This window comes from Triplophysa dalaica, chromosome 17 (assembly GCF_015846415.1).
Source record: "Triplophysa dalaica isolate WHDGS20190420 chromosome 17, ASM1584641v1, whole genome shotgun sequence".
NCBI classification, from domain to species: domain Eukaryota; kingdom Metazoa; phylum Chordata; class Actinopteri; order Cypriniformes; family Nemacheilidae; genus Triplophysa; species Triplophysa dalaica.
Genome location: NC_079558.1, coordinates 417,824 through 437,763, shown reverse-complemented (window position 1 = coordinate 437,763; position 19,940 = coordinate 417,824). Strand labels below are relative to the sequence as shown.

The 19,940-nt window shown below is 37.7% G+C and overlaps 1 protein-coding gene across 1 annotated transcript in view; it reads left to right on the top strand.

Moving 5' to 3' along the window:
- si:ch211-27e6.1 (serine/threonine-protein kinase H2) overlaps window positions 1-19,797 on the top strand; it is a 52,631-nt gene extending 32,834 nt beyond the window's left edge. Inside the window, exons 4-5 of the mRNA XM_056771988.1 lie at window positions 11,225-12,128; window positions 17,917-19,797. Coding sequence (XP_056627966.1) covers window positions 11,225-12,128; window positions 17,917-18,237 — 1,225 coding nt within the window. The 3' untranslated portion in view covers window positions 18,238-19,797. The remainder of the gene's footprint in view (window positions 1-11,224; window positions 12,129-17,916) is intronic.
- Window positions 19,798-19,940: the final 143 nt, after the last annotated feature.

The window sequence follows — 19,940 nt, the reverse complement described above, 5'->3', positions numbered from 1 at the left end:
TTTTCTTTAATATGTTTTAAACAAGAAAAACTTTGTAAACATGGAGATGTCTGAAAACCAGAGCTAAAATGGACACTGACATTGCACTATGATGAGGAGATTGTTTATTCAGAAATAAGGCTGCATGGTTAACCAAAATATATATCATGAGATTTATGCACAACTTGTTAGTGAAGTACGGTAAATGCTGCTACACACTCGTGCAGAATCTCCAAATACGCACTGCAGAAGAAGACAATAACACACGTAGTTCTAGAAAATGCGTAAGGACATGTTTTTGTCACTGTTCCTCAAGCCTCCTCAGGTATTTTCATGGTAATAAAGTATATTTAAAATGATCATGTTTGAGGGGTGTTGCTTTTTTAAATGCACGTTATAAGCGACTCAAACTCCCTCTGGTTTTAGATCGAGCAGCATTTCCTACTGATCGTGCCTCACGGACAAGCTACGCATACAAAAAATGATCGATGCCTTGCATAATCGCATCCAGCGCGATTTCAGCATGATTTATTGGTAATCGCGATTAATCATGCAAGCCCTACTCACAAATTTAGTAAAATCTGTCCAGGAAAAAATGGAGATCCAAAAAAGTCTTAAGCTGATAGTTCAACATCACCCAAAATTGAACATTTTGTCATGAATTATTCACCCTCAAGTTCTTCCAGACCTGTACAAATTTCTTTGTTCTGTTGAACACAAAGAAAGATATTTGAAAAAATGATAGCAACTGACTGGGACATCATTGACTTCCATAGTAGGAACACTTTAAATGTTAGTCAACTGTTTGCTTTCCTAAATTCTTCAAAATATCTCATTTTCGGTTCAACAGAACAAAAAATTATACAATAATATTTTCTACTATGTTAGTCAATGATGTCCAATAAAAAGCGACAGAACGAATACATTTTTACAGGTTAAGAACAACTGGAGGGTGAGTAAATAATAACATTATACATTTTTTTGGTGGAGCATCTAAATCTAATTATGAAATAAAAATTACTTTAGCTGGGCTTTCAGCGACTGGTTCACCAATGACCAAAGAAAAATCCTCATTGCTGTTCCAGTATTCATATTCCAAATGACATCAGACAAACACATTGCTCTGTTTAGATGTCAGTGTTTCCAAATGTGAATGGCTGATTTTGAAGAAGTATAAATGATATACAAGCGCTCTGACAAAATGGTGCCTTTTTGAAGCACAAAATCAGAATTTTCATTTTTGACATCACAAACAACACATTAAAGGTTTTAACCTAAACAACAGCTTAAAGGTTACTCTTTTAAATTCTTTTACTCTTTTGAAACCGGATTCTGGGTTTTTTTTCATTCCTGTAGGAATAAATGACCTGCAGTTGTCTTATCTCTGTGTGTACAGTAAATTAATTGATGATAATCAATGTGGAAAATGAGGGCGTCTCTTTGACTTCATTAATTAACCCTGTTCAGGCACCAAATGACTTCCCATGATTAAACCTAATTGAGTAAAAAAACACAAACTGTGCGTGTGTGTGTGTGTGTGAGAGAGAGAAATTGTGCCAGTAAAGATAAGGAATACTGTGAGAAGAAAAACAAACAATCTCAAGAAAAAGTATAAAGTATTTAAGCCGTAAGAAGCAAAAATCTGTGAATTATTCTAGTTGGCAAAACATTATTTTGTCTAGGTAAGCAGGTGTCAGAAGTGTTCGCTCAATTTCCACACACACACACTTACATCTGAGTCACCAGATCATGATGGTCTGTCGTCATGACAACTCTGACCCATCTGCCAGCCATCATTGCCATGTCTGCCAAGAAAAGACAAGATGATACAAAATTATGTGATATGATGATGGTGTGTGTGTGTGATATGATCTAAGGTTATGACAGTTCTATTTAAAGATCTAGTTAGTTTCTGCTGCTCACACAGACACCCCACAGCCAAACGCAGCATATCTCCATGTGCCTTTTGGGCCAAATGTGTGTGTTTTTGTGTCCGTGTGTGTCTCGTCGCTACATTGAAGCGTTTTCATGTCATTACATTTCTCATGCTCCGCTGGCTGCACTTGTCTGCACTGATACCAAACTAATACAGACTAATGAATCTTTCTAACTGATGATAATAATCTCATTAAAATGCAAATCCTTGATTTCTTTTAATTGTATTACATCACATGCAATCAATCACAACAACTTATTCTGCCGTCCAAACTTCCTTAGCCTACTTTCGACCTAATTACACCAACAGAATAACAACTTGTCGGCTATTATGTCTGCATTAAAAATATTTACATTATCTTGGTTAGTTGTCATTGAATCCTCCTAGAAACTGTGTGTGGTGACTGTGGAAAAAATGAACAATCACAACGATGCCATTTAATAGCATTCAAATCAAACTCTTTAAAAGAAAGATTCCGCAACATTGACCTCAAAGCTGCAAAATTCAGCACCATGGACAGCACATGTTTTGGCTGTTGAATTTCAGCACCATGGACAGCTCGTGTTGCACACAAAAGTAGAACTTACAAACAACAGATGCAAGGTTGCACGATGAAAGTCACATTCACTAGCATTTGGATTTAAAACTGAGCTGAAAAGAAAGCTATACAAGCTTTTTCCTTGCTTTATTTTTCATCAGCTAGCTGAACAAGACCACATCACTTCCCTGACCTAGAAAACTTCATCTTAACAACAGGCCACTACATTTATCTTGTGGCTTTCATAAGAGAGTGCTTTTGCTGTGTTTTAGCTGATGCTCAAAAGGTTTAGAGAGCTCTTCTCTGTATGGGGCGAGATTCCTTGCATACCACAACACATTCTTTATTAATTTTCTCGTAAAGCACACCTTTAGAAAGGTTTGGTGTGAAGTAGGCTTCGGCTAAATAAATAATTGGGAACTTTGGAGAATAGACCTAATATGACAACTCCAGAGCTGGCAAGCAGAGGATAGAGTCAATAGGAAACTGTATCCACCATATCAAATCAATAAACAACAGCCCGAAATATGAAGAAAAGTAAAGTACTATGGCAGTACCATGGTAGAATGATGTGTGTAAAACAATTTAATATTGTTTACCAGGTCTGGTGTGAGAGATCTTTACTGACCTATACAGACCTAAACCCCAAGTGAACACCTTTGGGTTGAATTGGCTGACATCATTCGTGAGACAGACCCCCTGGGCCAATATCAATGCTCGTCTTCAAGGATGCTCATATGACTGAATGGGAGCAAATCCCTGCAGCCCTGTTTCAAAAATGTCCAAAAAAGGACTATAATATGTAAAATTGTTTTGTTTAGCTTTATATGTTTACTTTGTTATTGAAGAGATGAATTAAACAAATCTGTATTTTCTTCTGAAATAAATATATTTGTTTTTGTTTTTTATTATAGACCACTTCAGACGACGTAAACAAAGCTGGTCAGTTTTTTTCAGTTTTTTAACATTACACAAACAGAATATTATAACCCAATCAAAATGTTAATTTAATATTTTTAAGAGTTAACTTTAAATGAAAGATATAAAAATAATAATAAAATGAAAAAAAAAATGCTTCTGGACTAGTGTTTACATCTTGCAAAGTGGTCTATACAACTATATACTATCAAAAAATCTAAGACTATCAAAAAATTCATCGCATCCACAATAAAGGTCTGTTTGAATAATGTATGTCTGTGTACATATTAATTTTGTATTTATAAACACATAGGGTGTATATATATATATATATATATATATATATGAAATATTTACATGTATTTATTGAAATGTACCAATTATTTAAATAAATGTTTATTATTTTTATATTTTTCTTTAATATATGCATGTATGTGTATGTTTATAAATACAAAATTAATATACACAGTAAGAAGACATATATAATGTAAACACAAACTTTTATTCATCGTTTGACAGCGATGATATATTCTCATGTATACAATCAAAATTCAGGTAAAAAGATTTAGGCAAAAGGAATATCATATTGAAGACGGTGTAGTGAAGGTGACCTACAGCCTCAGACGGGGTTAGTCTGCTCATTATGGCATTTACTAGGGGCAATAAATGTGAACAAGAACGTTCATGCACTGTGACCATAACAGCGTAAATGAAGTACTTCAGCATGCACCCATATCTTTCAATCCTTCTAAAGTGTGTAAATAAATATGAGACGTCTGTGAAAGAGAAGATGTAGATAAATTATGAGATGTAATGTAGAGGGGCTGTGCTCTTGCGATAAGATGCACTCACTTCAGATATCGGCTTTCACAGTGTCTAGGTAATATGTCATTCCAATATTCAGCAGTGTGTGCATCGTTTTTTCTTTATTAAACCTTAATTAAAAACTGCATGATTGTTTATTCAGTTTATATTTCTGTTCTTCGGCTGTTCTCGTCTACCGCAACAGTTTCATCTCCACAATATTGAAATAGACGTCTTCGAGCAAGTTTGTTAAACAAGGCGCTACTGTTTGATGATTAAACATTTAAGCTACTTTCAAGCTAAGTGGCAACCAGTGCACTTAAGACAGAAAAAGAAGAGTTTAACCACATTAAAGTGACAGAAATCTTTCTCCTTGAAAAGGTCCTCAGTAATTAGGAAGCATAATCCATTTGGTGCGATCCATGTGAAGGAAATTCAGGGTGCAGCATAATTGAAGTAATTTGACAACCCCGTATTCAAATTAAATTGGCTTCTTTTGAATGCATGAGACTTTGTGCCCTGGCTGAATGGGGTCTGCGCTTAAATAAGTTTGCCCTGCGGCTTGATGGATGTACAGAAGGGTTATTAGATTTCTGAAAGCTCGACCCACTAAGAGGCATCTCTTGTGTTTAACTGAGCGCTTCCCTACTGACAAATTTTAGCCTTTTGAGTAAACTTTCAATGTGAAAGAAATACAGTACTCAAAATAATACTGGAATGTCTTTTTAAGTGGTGTTGTGCTACAAACGTCATGGTTTTAATCCGTCATGACTTCCCAAGGCTGCGGGATGAACTGCTTTAAAAAAAAGCACTTGTTTTCTCAACAAACACTGATTTTAAGCCCTTTGAACCACTCCACTTTATCACTGAGATGTATGACAGCAATATGTTTTGGATTTTTAAATGCTTTCCCTTTACCAAGACACATCAAGAGACCATCTTAAGATGTCAAATGTTGCTGAATGATCACCTCCCTGCCTTCATGACTCATGTCCTTTCCTAAAAAAGCTCAAGAGAGATGCCAGCACTGCAGCGCTTATCAACTAGAGGGTGGCGACTCAAAATGGGGTCATTGGTTTGTTATGACAGGGTCATGGACCACTTGAAAAAAAAACTGAAAAATAAACACAGAAATCATAGTAATCTGGCTTATGATCAACTTTTAAAGGGCAAGCCCACCCCCAAAAATTCCTTCATTGTTAATAACCTTCCTGTCCTTCCAAACCTGTATGATGTTATTCTTCTGCAGAACACAAAACGCATTTTGAAGAATGTTGGTAACTAAACAACTTTGGACCTCATTGATAAACTAAACTTCTAAAATGTCTTAATTTGCGCTCCTGAAGAATGAATCGTATACAATTTTTAAACAACATGAGTAGGAATTAATGACTGGTGGTTTATTTTTGAGTGAACTATCCCTTTAAGAAAAAAAAGTTCCCTTATCTTTTATCGTTGATATCAAAGACCCTGAGTCCAATTGAACTCTGCGCTACTTCAGAGCAAATTCATCCATCACATGGTAGCAGCCAAATTAGACAGACACCAACATGGAAGGATCAAAAAGAAAAAAAATGTCATGCCGTGCTCAAAAATCAAAACATTACAGCCAACGAAGGTGCCCATTGGTGCAGAGACTCATTAGAAATGAAAAAAACGGGTCTGAGGCAGTGCAAGCTTTAAGAGCCTGATCCATAATAGAAACATGAATTTAAAAACATAAATGGGTTTCAAGCCCTGCATTCGGTGTGCAAACAAAAATACGACCACCCAATTATTTCGAACACCTGCCAGATTCTTTGAGAGGCATGACCTAAAGAAACACATAAACATCACATTACCTCATTATAATCTGCTGCGTGAAAAAGCTTTCAAAATGACTGAAATCTATTTATTTAATTAAGATTAAACATTCAATATGTTTTGAAATGATATATTTAAATGTCCCCCACCTCGGTTGTTTTTCCTTACAGTTTCCAATCCCTAAAGTATCATGCTAAACTATGCAAAAAATCTGACCGTTTTAAACAGGCCCACCGATGATAATCATGTACTGTATATCAACATGTGTTTTTGATACGAACAATCTGTGCCGTTGAACAGAACCGCTGCTGCGTCCAGCAGGATCCAGAAACCCATTGATTTCCCTTTCTGGTTATCTACTGAATACAACTCATCATGTCGCCTCCTCTCTCCCGCCGGACCCCCTTAGGCCAACACCAGCAAAAACCAATTAGCAAACGCGTCCATTAATTGTGCCTCGGAGAGCGGCGCATCTACTTGGCTTCATCAAGGAGGAGAAACAGGCAGAGCGATCAGTCACTTTAATCAAGTTTTTAGCGACTAGTGCAATGTTCATGATTTTCTCAATCAAGCCGTCAAGGACTATTTGTGTTCTGACCCCTGCCGACCCAGGCCCTCCCTGCACCCCTCTTCCGACGGTGTGTGTGCGGGAAAATGAGAGTATTCATCAGGGTTCCCGGGAGAAACTCCGATGACGGAGGAGTTTCTCCTGCAGCTGACAGAAGCAGAGCCACACTCTGATTAGTTTAGTTTCTATACCGCAGGGCCGAGTCGCTGCTGCTTATTACAGAATCAGCTCAGCAGGCGGTTAGAAGAAAGCACTCCTTTGCTTAGTAAATCTAGGCAAATAAATGTAAAAACAGAGTAGTGGGTGGACAAAAGAGTGCAGAGAGATCGATCTTGACCAGCTCTCAAAGACCTCTGAAAGGTATAAGTCTCTTTTTTTTGACTAATGAAGTATTGCCGTTATAATCAATTTCTCAATTACAGGCCTCTACAATATGCGCAGCTTAGAACACATCGTCGTTTGAAGTGTTCATTAATGTAAAACAGACGAATAGATGCGTATCAATGATAGCACCGAGCCAATATGACTGATTTTGTAAAAAAAAAACATCTGGCTTAGTTCATCTGATGCTCATTAATATTTTAGTCTTTTTTCTGTCATAAAACAAATTGCGGCTTTTGAGGAAAACTTTCCAGGGTTGTATCTATATATTGCACCTAAACTGAGGGGGAGGCAAATTTCACAGCTTCAAAAGGCTCTACACGACACCAGAAAATGAATAAGGGTGTTGTCTAGCGATACAATTGGTCATTTTCCAAGAAAGTAAAGAAATAACATACTTAATAAACATACATATATGTACATATATGTCCCTCGAAGTACCTCGATGTATAGCGTGTCTTTGACTTCACGTATCGAACCATCACAAACTGTTGAAGGGAAAATTCCAAAATGAAGTTATCATTCCTATCCCCTACTCCCTTCGAAGGGCAGAGCCCTTGGCAAAGTAAGCGACGCAAGCAGCAGATGTCGCTGTTTTAATGGCATATTTTAAGCATAAAACCTGTTTGCAACTAAAAATACATTTTATATTTTAAAAAGTTTTTAAAATATGCTATATAATATATAAACACTGATATAAATACAACTTTTCAAAAGATAAAATGTTTATTTGCAAACAGGTTTTGTGCTTAAGTTGTGTTAAATGTATAATTATTTATTCTAAAACCACATGCTGTATTTTGTGAGCAATACCCATGAACACCCTGAACTCATGACTTTAAATAAACTACGACTGTTAGTAGTAACAGAGAGAGAACATGTTCCGTGACATTACATTTATACTCATGTACAGAACTACCGCAGGCAGAAAATGTGATAAAAGTTTGTGTAGTTGCACTGGAAGAATGTAAAGTTTAATGATGGTGACAAACACACACTTAATGTGATTTATCTGCAATGGCAGGACAGTGTGTAATAATCGGACAGAGGTTCAATAGAGTAGATCTTTAGCAATCTCATGAGAATGCCATCTGAACTGTGATTTAAATTCACTTCATCAATAGGAAACCAATGTGTGTGTCATTAAAGTTTAGGTTCAGTCTGAGCATATCAGTGCAGTGTGTGTGTGTGTGTCTCATTAAAGTTTAGTTTCAGTCTGTGCATATCCGTGCAGAGGTACTCATTTAGCTAGATTGATCATTTTCAAGACTGTTTGACCACTTGTATAGATTTTGTATCAGCCACAAGCAGTTTATGTCCTCTTATGAGATGCAATTTACAGAAATGGACGATGACACCCCCTCCCCCTTTGCCCCTGTTTATTTTCTGTCCATCAATAATAGTTATTCTATAAAACAAAGCTTCAAGTTTTCCTCTCCATCTCGACGATTTTAAATCACTCTGATTATTCACTTTTCTCGTGTGTGACGACTGCATTTATCACGCTGCGTGTGAAGTGACATCATAACCAAAACACAACAAACACTTCACATGAGTGTAAATCTACCCATAATTGCTGGGCTTCTTGGTATTGGGTCGTTTCCATGGAAATTAAGGTTTCAGATTAGGCAACGGATTAGGGCTGGATTATTTGAGGATTACGATGGATGATCGCAGCAGTCAAAACAAGTTAATTACACTCCACATCCATTTATTTCAATCAACTTTGATGAACATTCTAAACTCAATAGTGCACTCTAGTGGGGGCATTCAGAAGTGAACTACAAAATCTTCCACAAATATTAAAAAGCCCTGAAACACTCTGGCCATCTCACAAACTATTACAGAGGCTGTAATAATATTGAATATTTATATTCATATTGTTATTATAAAGTCTGTCCCCGAGTACCAAATATCAGACGTGTTTTCATTACATTCAATAGTCAGACAATATGATTTAATGTACTGGAATATTATTACTTAGACTGAACTCTGGTCTGATTGCCTGAAAAGATTCATTCATTGTATTCGGATTCATTTACTGTCTCTAAAACTAATGAAAGTCTTTGTTCTTTATGACGGATCGCGACGGCATATTATCCACATTTGCTGAAAATAGAAACTCAAGAAATGAGGAGAATGTTCCGTCTCAAGCCATTTCTCATCATTTCGTCTACATTTTAAAGACCTTTTTGTATCCGTTATAATGACTTATTCAAATGATATGAGATTCTATAATGCTTTATGTTTTGTAAAAAAAAATGCTGAATTAGTTTTTGCCACCTTCACCTTATTTTTAACACTATTATGTTGTGATATTTCTCTTTTGCTCGCTCCATTGAAAGTTCTATACGTTGTTCAAATAATGCAAATCATATATACTAATAATATATATTATATATTTTTTATAAATATTAATACAAAATATTACTTCATCAGTATTGCCCCCACACACTCAATAGTAAATATATATATATATATATATATATATATATATATGAATATATATTTATAAATATAAATAATAAATCAAAATGCCAAAAATCAATGTTTGAAACTATAAATAAGTAGGCCAGCCTATAAAAACTAAATACTACATATGGTGCTTAAGAGTTCAACTTAACTTGTAAATACTTAAGTATGGGTTAACCTTATTAAAATAACCATGGTTTTACTAAACTCAAACTATAGTTATATAGCTAATTGAATACCATTTGTAGAATAGGCCTACATACTACAAATATCATGGACAATTGGCCTTTAAATAAACTATGGTTAGGACTATATGCATATACACAAACATGGTAATGGTTATTTGTTTACAAAACGTAAATAAAAAGTATTGTTATATAGTTAAATCGAGGTACTACAAACGTTGGTTCAGTAACGGGGAAAACGAGACGTACCATTGCAACGAGTCAACATTTCATCAAGCTGTCAATTGTTTTACCTGACAGGGCAATAATAGACAGTTTGAACACTTGTAAAACAGCATCCAGATCAAACGCTCATCACACAGGTGCGAGTTGTTGCACACCTGCTGCGCAGTTACTGTACGAACACCGTTTACAGGTGCGCAAAATACCTGCGGTGTTCACGTGCGCTAACAAGCGCGAGCTCGATCCGTCGATCGGTCTGTCTGCAGGTTTGCGAAAATTTATCCTCGCATCTGATACCACCTGTCCGCAAAATTTCCAAGCTTGAATGCGTCAATGATGGGAAGCGGTTCTGGTAAAGTGTTACCCGAGTCCTCGAAAACGGAGTATTTTTGTCCGCTGCGATCTACCGCGTGCGGGAAACAAGAACAGCTTGACGGGTTTAAAGGCAAAACACGAGCCTGTCTGTGGAGTTGGAGAAGAGATCGAAGAACACCCAAGGAAGGACCAACTGAAGAAATGAATGAATCCGTTCATTTGGAGAAGAGGATGAAAAACCCAAACGCCAAATTTCGCGCGAAGTTTGACCCGCGTGTCATTGCGAGGTACCGACTTCAGCTTTGCGCCAATAGCGCACTACATTACAATTTGAGCTGTGTATGTAACATACATAGTGTGCGAAAAATATTTCTTAGTGTATTTATTTTTTACAAAATTAAGAAAACGTCAAATACAAATAGGAAATTGAGAAATTTAAAGGAACAGTTTTTGACGCAAAATACAGAGGAAAGTTCGTGTTCCCATCAGTTCTAATGTTTTGATTTCTGCTTTTAATGTAAGTGTTTTTATACAATGTTCGCACTAATGCCAAATTCACTTTCTATAAATACTCTGTTTGTGTCCAAAGTCCCAAATAAAATAAAGAAACAATTGCGTATGGTGACACAAAGAAAGTTACCCAAAACATTATTTTAAAGCATTTCGAAAAAGTGCAAAAAGTAACATTTATAAAGCAAAAATGTATGTTGACTGTACTTAGGAATGTATACTACTATATAATAGCGTAGGCCTATTCTGCTCCACAGTCTTTATTAAAACGTTTTGATTGCTATAAGCCTTATTTATTATATGAGTTGGATTAAATGGCAGAATTAAGTTATCAAACATGACGTGTCAATTACAGATGTCTGCTGTAATTAAATGCTGTACATTTATTAGTCTGCCAGTGTAATGTAATGTAAGCTGCACTTAATGCCAGAATAAAAGTAATAATGATCTTTAATTTATGAAATTATGTGTCATGATGTGATGTAATTTGATTTGATGTAACCCATTACCGCAGCACAATAGTCTGAAACATAGCAGGCACTTTCTTTTGCCTGTGTTTTAATATCTACTTACATGCTGTTCTGTTGTTTTAGGTATGACATCAAAGCTCTGATCGGTCGAGGCAGCTTCAGCCGTGTGGTTCGGGCCGAGCACAGACGCACACGCCAGCCCTTTGCCATCAAGCTTCTTGAGGTCAGAGGTCGGGAGGGTCACGACACTTGTCAGGCAGAGCTCGGGGTCCTACGTCGGGTCAACCACGCTAACGTCATCCACTTGGCCGAGGTGTTCGAAACGGCTCATCGAGTCTATCTCGTTCTCGAGCTGGCCACTGGAGGAGAGCTCTTGGAACGTGTGATCGCCCGAGGGACCTTTAGAGAGCGTGACGCCACCAAGGCCTTGACGATGATGGCCAATGGGCTGTGCTATCTCCACGCCCTGGGTGTCACTCACAGGGACCTTAAACCAGAGAACCTGCTGTACTACCACCCGGGTCAGGACTCTCGGTTGATCATCACCGATTTTGGACTTGCCTGCTGGGACAACCAGAGTGCAGCAAGCGTGTCTAATGCTTTTAGCGCTTCTGCAACTTCTAGATTAGCTAAGGATAGCGGTACCACAGAGAACGATATTTCAGATGATCAGATGAATGATCATTTTAACCTAAGAACATCCGAAACTAAGGAGCTAAGACCAAACTATGAACTTAAAAAGATGAGTCTATTACTTCAGAATGAAGATGACGCATGTCTTGCAACCCACAGCACGGACTGTCGTACTAGTAAAACTAAAGACTGGGCTCTCAGGACACTTTGTGGCACACCAGAGTACCTGGCCCCTGAGATGGTGGCCGGGAGAGCGTATAACAGCGCTGTGGATTTGTGGGCGCTGGGTGTCATAACATATATCCTGCTGAGCGGCTCCCTGCCCTTTGATCAGAACAGTCGACCACGCCTCCTCAGGGCTATCCTCAGGGGCAACTACAGTTTCCATGGCAATGTGAGTATTAAAAAAGCTTTTCTTATACCTCTTTTTAAGGGGGGCGAGAGAGAAGGTATAACAGGGGGCCCGTTTACACCTATTAGCATTCATCTTGGCGCATGCGACCGCAAACCGACGGATTGCAGTTTATGCTTAGTATTGACGATATGTTTTAAATGCGCCTCTTGTGACCACTTGAGATTGGATTTTGTTGAGGGGAGAGTCTCAGATTATATGACTACATATATCACTTTATAGCTTGTCTGTTGTCTGTTGCTAGTCACATCAAGGTCATGAGTTCAATTCCCAGGGAGTGCACTGAAGAGTACTGTAACATAACTGTGCTTTGGATTAAAGCGTTTGCCAAATGCGTAAATGTTGCGTAAACTTTCAGCCTGTGCATGTATATGTGAAGTCTGGTTCACATTTGTCGATTGGATTGTTTTTCTGCTTGGGCACCATATTTACATTGATGGTTGTATGTCACATTAACAGATTTTCACTACACAATCAAAAAAATTCATGCTAATTATAATACCTTTTTAAATGTTATGAGTCACAATATGAATGAAGTTAGACATTGAAAAAGAGTTTGTAATCAATGTAACTCGTAAAGTCAAAGTAAAATTGATTTCGAATGAGAAAAATTGTGGCCGTGGCTTTCGTCTTTCTCTGCGATTTGATTGGATGTATGAAAACAGTCGTTGCAATTGTAATGGAACTGGCAGCAGACTGAAAGTTTAAGGGGAGCATGTTAACGTCTAACATGTCATTTTAAAAAGAGATTTGATTTATAGACAATTTACAATAAATGCTGCAATATTTAATGAAAAAATAGGCATTGTGATTTTTAATTTCACTGGGACTTTAAAGCAAGATTTTAAACACATGCTAATTGATAAACAAACTTGAAAATGATTTAATATCAGGGTACTTGAAACCGATATTTTGTAACACCACTAGTTTACATGTTTAACCAAGTAGTTCCTTTATAGGGGTATGTTAGCATTTCACGGTGCACTTGCACACTAGGGTGTGCTTGACAGTAAGAAGTGTATTATCACCTGTTCTGAGACACCTAAAGTAACCCATCTTATACATTCAGCCTTCGACATTCAAGTGTAAATCAAAGGGCAAACGCGCGTGTGTGGGACAGTTAAATCTGGTCAGCTGTGTAAACAGCCACCAGCAACCTGACTGATGTGTTGCCCACCCACAGCATGCTAGCGTGCCTTCCTTTCAAGGGTGCGTGAGATGGGTGGTTGTAATGAGAGGGGATGGGGAGCTTCACCACAGAGCTTTTATCACCTTTAAACAGCAAACACACACAAACTCTCACACGTATTTTATCACATCCAGCCATTAGTGGCGTGAAATTATAGAGTCGGAAGACTCGGAATGGAATAAGTGGTTTAATATCCTGCCTTACTCAAGCCTTACTGTGCTTTATCATAACATTTGGTTTCTTTTTTTATGCCGAGAACCCCTGTCATAAACCATTCCCGGACCTTTTAAAGGTTATTCTTTAAAATAGAGTGTTTCTTTTTTCATTGGATGTGGTATGTCAGATAGAGCCGATAACAAACCAGACATCAAATATCTGGCCAAATTTGCCCATTCGCCTCTGTCCATCCTCATGGCATCCTAATCATCCCCATAAATATATATTTACTGATTGGCTTCATCACTCGTTCTCATCTTCACCGATTAGCTGGTGTGTGGTTGGTGTTCTGGTGCTATTTGACTGCCGTCGCATCATCCAGCTGGATGCTGCACGTTGGTGGTGGTTGAGGAGATTCCCCAGTCCACTTCCATGTTCACTATTTAAATGTAACAAATGATTATTATTATATATAATATATGTATTTGTACAGTCCACGTGCACATCCATATAAATGCATACATATGTATATATTTACACACACGCACGCACACACACACACACACACACATGACTTTGTTTATTATCTCTGTGGGGACAGACCAAAGGCATAATGGTTTTTATATTATACAAACTGTATATTTTATCCACTAAATATTTTTTGGGCACTTTTATATTTAAAAAAAATATTGTTCTGTACAATTTATAAGCTTTTCTGCCCTTGGGGACTTCAATTTTGGAAAAAAAGTCCTCATGAGTTTGTGTGTTCATGTTTAGGACCCCACCAGGATATAAAAACAAGGCCAAACTTTTTTATATTTATAAACACACACACACATATATAACATAAATATATATAAATAATACAGAAAACATGCCATGCAGAATGAGTGTCATTCATATTACTGCTACTCCCATTAAACAAATGGGTTGTTGACAAATATACCGTACATATGTCTTATGGTGTGAAATATAGCAACAATTTAGAAAACAATAATATTTAACGGTTATTTATAATATAAAATAGCGTACGAGAGATTCATCTTCATAGTTAGGTTTTATGTCAAAATTTTAGCTGACACACCAGGACACATTTGATTTGTCTACTATTTGTCAATCTATATTTTAATTGAACTAAAATGCACATTAGGTCAAATGTAAACGTATTTTTGTTATCTTTGGAAATTCTTGATAAACCCTCTCATGAAAATGTGTAACTATTGTGTGGCAAATTCATATGAATTCGTACAAAGCTGTTGTCACATTTTTGTACGATCTGCTTTCGCATACGTTGTATTTAGGTTATTGGTCCTTCATTATTGCTTTCATCTAATAAATGTACGTTTTTGTACGCCCCACTTTGTACAAATTCATATGAATTACTTGATAGTTTTTAGGGAGATGAGGCTGAATCACTTTGATTATCGTTCACTTGCATTCCATTTCTTCAACGTTTATAGAGAACACTTTCACTCAACAGCAAAACAAAACCTTTAAAAGTTTTTTTCTTTTTTTTTCTTCAAAGTCTAATTATATTCTGTTTCTCGCTGTGAATGTGAAAGCTGTGCTATGATGTGTAATTATAAAGCAGCCAGCCCTGGCTTACAGGTTTAACACACTTGCCCACACGCATGCAGCGCACGAGCCCACGTTTCTGGACAGATATGTATTTAAGCACATGAATACACAATCACTCCATAGGACAGAAAGATAGATCGGAGTGTGAAAACTACACATGTCAAAAAAAAGATATAAGTCTTTCAGCTCCTGCTGTTTTATTGATGTGAGATTTTTCTCTCTTTTCCCTCATTAAATAAGTGGATTCTGTTCTTCAGGACCATGCCCAAACTAATGAATGTACATTTTTTTTCTGGTGAAGTAGGACGTATACTTTTTATTTTTCTGTGTTTGAATGAAACCTGCTCCTTAAAATTCTATTCGTCAGCAGGCGTATTGCAATTGTCAATTTCATGGCTGATTAATTGTCATTACTGTGTGTGGGTGAGAGAGAGAGAGAGAGAGAGAGAGAGAATGTGGTTTGGAATGAGGCCGAAGTCTTGCTCATTGATTCGGTCTCATAAGAACACTGCAAAGGTTCCTTTTAACTATAGGAATAAATATCCAGGACTTCAAAATGAAAATTTGAAAAGCCTACTTTTAGTACACTTCTGTACTAAAGTGTGTTCCTGTGATTCCTGTTCTTGACATTACAGGATCATTTCTTGTTACTTTCTTGTTTTTTGTTTAAAAAACTGATTCTAGTTGGACCTTAAAGAGCACATTCCCTGCGATCCCATTTTTCAACCTTTAGTTAGTGTGTAATTTTGCTGTTAGAGCATAAATAATACCTGCAAAATGATAAAGCTCAAAGTTCAGTACCAAGCGAGATATTGTCTTAACAGAATTCGCTTTTCAAGGACTACAGTGAACGTCTGGACCGGACTACAGCCCTTTACTTCCCAGGTACATGATGTCACCATTCCGAGTGCTTTTAATAACCTCCGCCCACAGGAATACGCCAAAAAAGGTCTTAGAGAAGAGGAAGAGCCGCTGGAGTTGTGTTCGATTATCAGAGATCGTAAACATTTGACTGAGCTATGCGCTAAACTACTTTCACTTTCATCACAGTCCTACAGCTGGAAATAAGAATTCAGCTGCACACATTGTAAGATAACCAACCGTCAAATAACAGCTTCCATGACTTTAACATCGGCTGTGAAAGCTGTTCTGTGTAATACACTGATATTGTGTGTGTGTTCGCTTACCTCCTAAACACTTCTATGAAACGTCCTTTGAAGTCCAGCTTGCAAATGTCTCCTGATCAACCTGATTGTTTTTTTCTTATCCTACTCGGGTCCAATATAAAATAGCTATATTAACGCTTCTGTTATTAGTGTTAATTAATATTACTGGTCTGACGCCATTCGGTCCGGTGTCCTTTCCCTCGCCATAGTAGGGAAAAAATTGTGATCTCTAACAAGCACTGATAGACCTCCGCTACACGAATACACATGAGAGGGGCACCGACCAATCACAATCACCAATCACGAAAGACATGGTCAGCTTTACCAATCAGAATGTTTGGGAAGGAGGGACTTCATATAGACTGGAAGAATCAGTCGTTTTGTTAGAAGTGGGACAGCGATGAACAATAGACTTGAAATATGTGAAATGTAAACCGTTTTTTTTATTAGAAACACGAACATCCATTGTTAAACACCCCAAAAACATAACCAAGCCTCTTAAACAGCCAAAGAGTGGGTCCTTTAAAGAAAACTTGTTTCCTTCATTCCTTTTGTTCCACCTACACCATTAAATAACCATTTGAACGCTTCTCTGATGCCGGAGATGTTCATTAACTCCTTGAAATTAGCGACGAATCACAAATCCATTGAAAACCATTGACATTTATTGACTAATGTCCTCGCACACGGACGGCGGCGAGGCGAAAATGCCACGTTTGATATCTAATGCAGTTGAAATTCAGAAGTGTTTGTAGTTCAGGTCAGTGATGGTCCTCTCTTCAGGCAGATTCTCGGGCTGTGTCCTCGCTGACATTTACAGCTGAGCTCTGCTGTTGTTCCTGGGATCGGTCATGGCTTCAACACAGACTGAATGTAAAAGCAGTAATGAATGTAAAGTGGTCGGCTGTATCACCAGTTTGGAACGGATGGGCTGATGCTGGTCTGGCAACCATAAAATGTCATAATGCTTTTGGTCTTCATTTTGAACAGCATATCTATTATTGCTTCATTTCTAAAAACAAATAATTTTCTTAAAGGGGTCATATGACATGGCTAAATCGAATATTATCGTGATTTAAGATTCAAAACAGCTGTATGTTCCACATACCGTGCAGAGATCGCCTCTCTGATTTTTTTATACAGTTTACTGCTCTGAAAAGTGAGGTGTGCTATGATTGGCCAGTTAACCAGTGCGTAGTGATTGGTCGAATACTGCAAGCATGTGGAGGAAATGTAACGCCTCTTACCATATTTGGAACATCAGGTTTCAAGCAATTGTCCTGATAGGTTTGCCCACCTTACTTAAGTATTTTTTGGGCAGTCTTAGTCAAATCATACCACGAACTGACGTAGATTTGTGTGGGTGTCGTTACACGAGCCGTTTCAGGCAGGTCTGGGTGAGCATTCGCTTTTAGATATAATGCATCTTTTGTTCCCACACTTTAATTTTTGCAAAATTTTGCCTGTCTAATACATGTATTGCCAATTTATAACACACCAATGACACAGAAAAACACGTATTCGCGCCATATGACCCCTTTTAACTTTCTTGCTTAAAATGTTTCTTTCCTCTCGTTTAAATTAAAGCCACTTGTTTTCATTTTTTGTTACAAATGAAATCAATGCACTTCTACTGTTCCAACATGACCACTTGAATATTAACACAATTTTTCTCTCTCAGCCATGGAGCTCCGTATCTACACTAGCCAAAAGCTTCATCGATCGCCTTTTGACCTATGACCCTGAGGAGCGGATGACGGCTGAAGAAGCTCTGAAACATCCTTGGCTGGTCAGCATGGCAGCGTGTTCCTCTAATAAGAACCTGCACCGCTCCATATCCCGAAATCTCCAGCGTCGGGCGTCACATGCTTCATCTCGATGCCCCAGCTCGGGCTCGACTCCCGGCTCACACTTGGGGGTGAAACCCGGGTCACCGCCGGGATCTGCTCCACGGTTGGGACTTGGCCACAAATCACAGAGCAGCTTGAAGGTCACAAGCTGATGCTTTGATGTACTGGATTCTTTACTTTGATGCATGTCTCCAAATCTAGCAGACGTTTGATCTAAAGGGTTAAAAATGTTGTTTACAAAATCGCGTATATATGAGGGTAGATTTCAGTAAATCAATCTGGATAACACCTAGAAAAGGTTTATTGCGCAATCTGAGTTTAAACAAAATGCATGGTGCACAGTTGATGTCAGGTTTAATATTTTGTCAGAAATATTAAAAAAATATCAGTCACGATACCAAGTAATGGACACGAGAAAACAGTATGACAGCTGCACCTGCAAACGTTACCGCAAAGTAAGGTGACTTTCTTTAGAGGGACTTTGGGACAATTTCAGATTAGTATGAAAAAGACCTTCAGCATATTTATCATTAGAGATGTGCTCAGCGGTGTGTTTTACACTCTGCGATATAAAAGGAAACTCACAGATCAGCACCTCTGGTCTGCTCTTTCACATTCACATCCTTCATTAATCCGATGGCTGATCTTACACCTCTAAAGAGTCGCAAGCCGTTGTATACGCCAATGACCAGGAAGTGTAACATCAGCACAGGGTCTGAGCGTCTGTCAGATGTTTGGTTTTTTTTGATGATGAGCCATACTGTACATTAATTGTGTCTTTGACGAGTCAAAAGTTGCCATGGTTTACCGTTTGTTGTGTAACTTTAGTTGGAGTGATAAAGAAACAGTATTTGGACATTAAAAGACCAGGTTTAAAATTGCAGTAGATAACATGCTTAGATCAAATTTTATTCATGTTGATGTAATATCACAATTGTTTAATGTGGTGAGCACGTTCACATGGTCACCCCATGTATTTTGTATATGTTGATGGCTCCTATGATGTATCGACATGTGTCAATGACGTATAAGGATTTTTCCTATTTTAAAATACAAATAAATAATATCTAATGCAGTTCTTCAAACATTAAGAATGTGGTGTACACATAAATGCGGATCAAAATGTTAGATTAAGAGATTTTTGAATTTTTCATTAGGCCACAGCCTTTAATGTCTGTGTTACAAGCAAGTTGTGCTTTAGTATTTCTCTTTTCTGTATCAGGTGCCTGTCTTGTGTTTTAAATGTCCAAGGTGGAAAAGGGAAACAGGAAAAGATCTCCCTCTACTGGAGAATGATCCAGTTGCCGGACAATACATTGTGCCATTTAAGGCCTTAAAGAGACAGTTCACCCTGAAATGTAATTTTTGTTATCATTTACTCACGCTCAGATTGTTCTAAACCTGTATACATTTCTTTGTTCTGCTAAAAACAAGGTATTTGGAAGAATGTCAGTAACCAAACAGATCTCATCCCCCATTTACTAGGGTGCATGTGCTAAAAGTGATGAAGACCAATGAAAGCCATAGACTGAGATTTCTCAGCGATCATGAAGATGTGAAACTCTGAGGTCAACACTGCCTTTAGGTCTCTGAAATCACAGACAGCCGCACATCAGAGGGAAGATTTTCACCGCAGGTTGGAAGTGGATTCAGATGTTTTTTGTGTCTGTGAGATTTGGGGCAATTGAGTTTGGGACTGGGATGTTCCCAGTTTTAACACAATGCAGCTTTATCTGTCTTCCACCAATATGAGTCCAATAAAGATGTGATAAAGACTTCAAGAATTTTCTTTGTTAACACACTATGAAAGCCATGTGTAGATGCATGATGATTAATACATATGTAGAATAATATG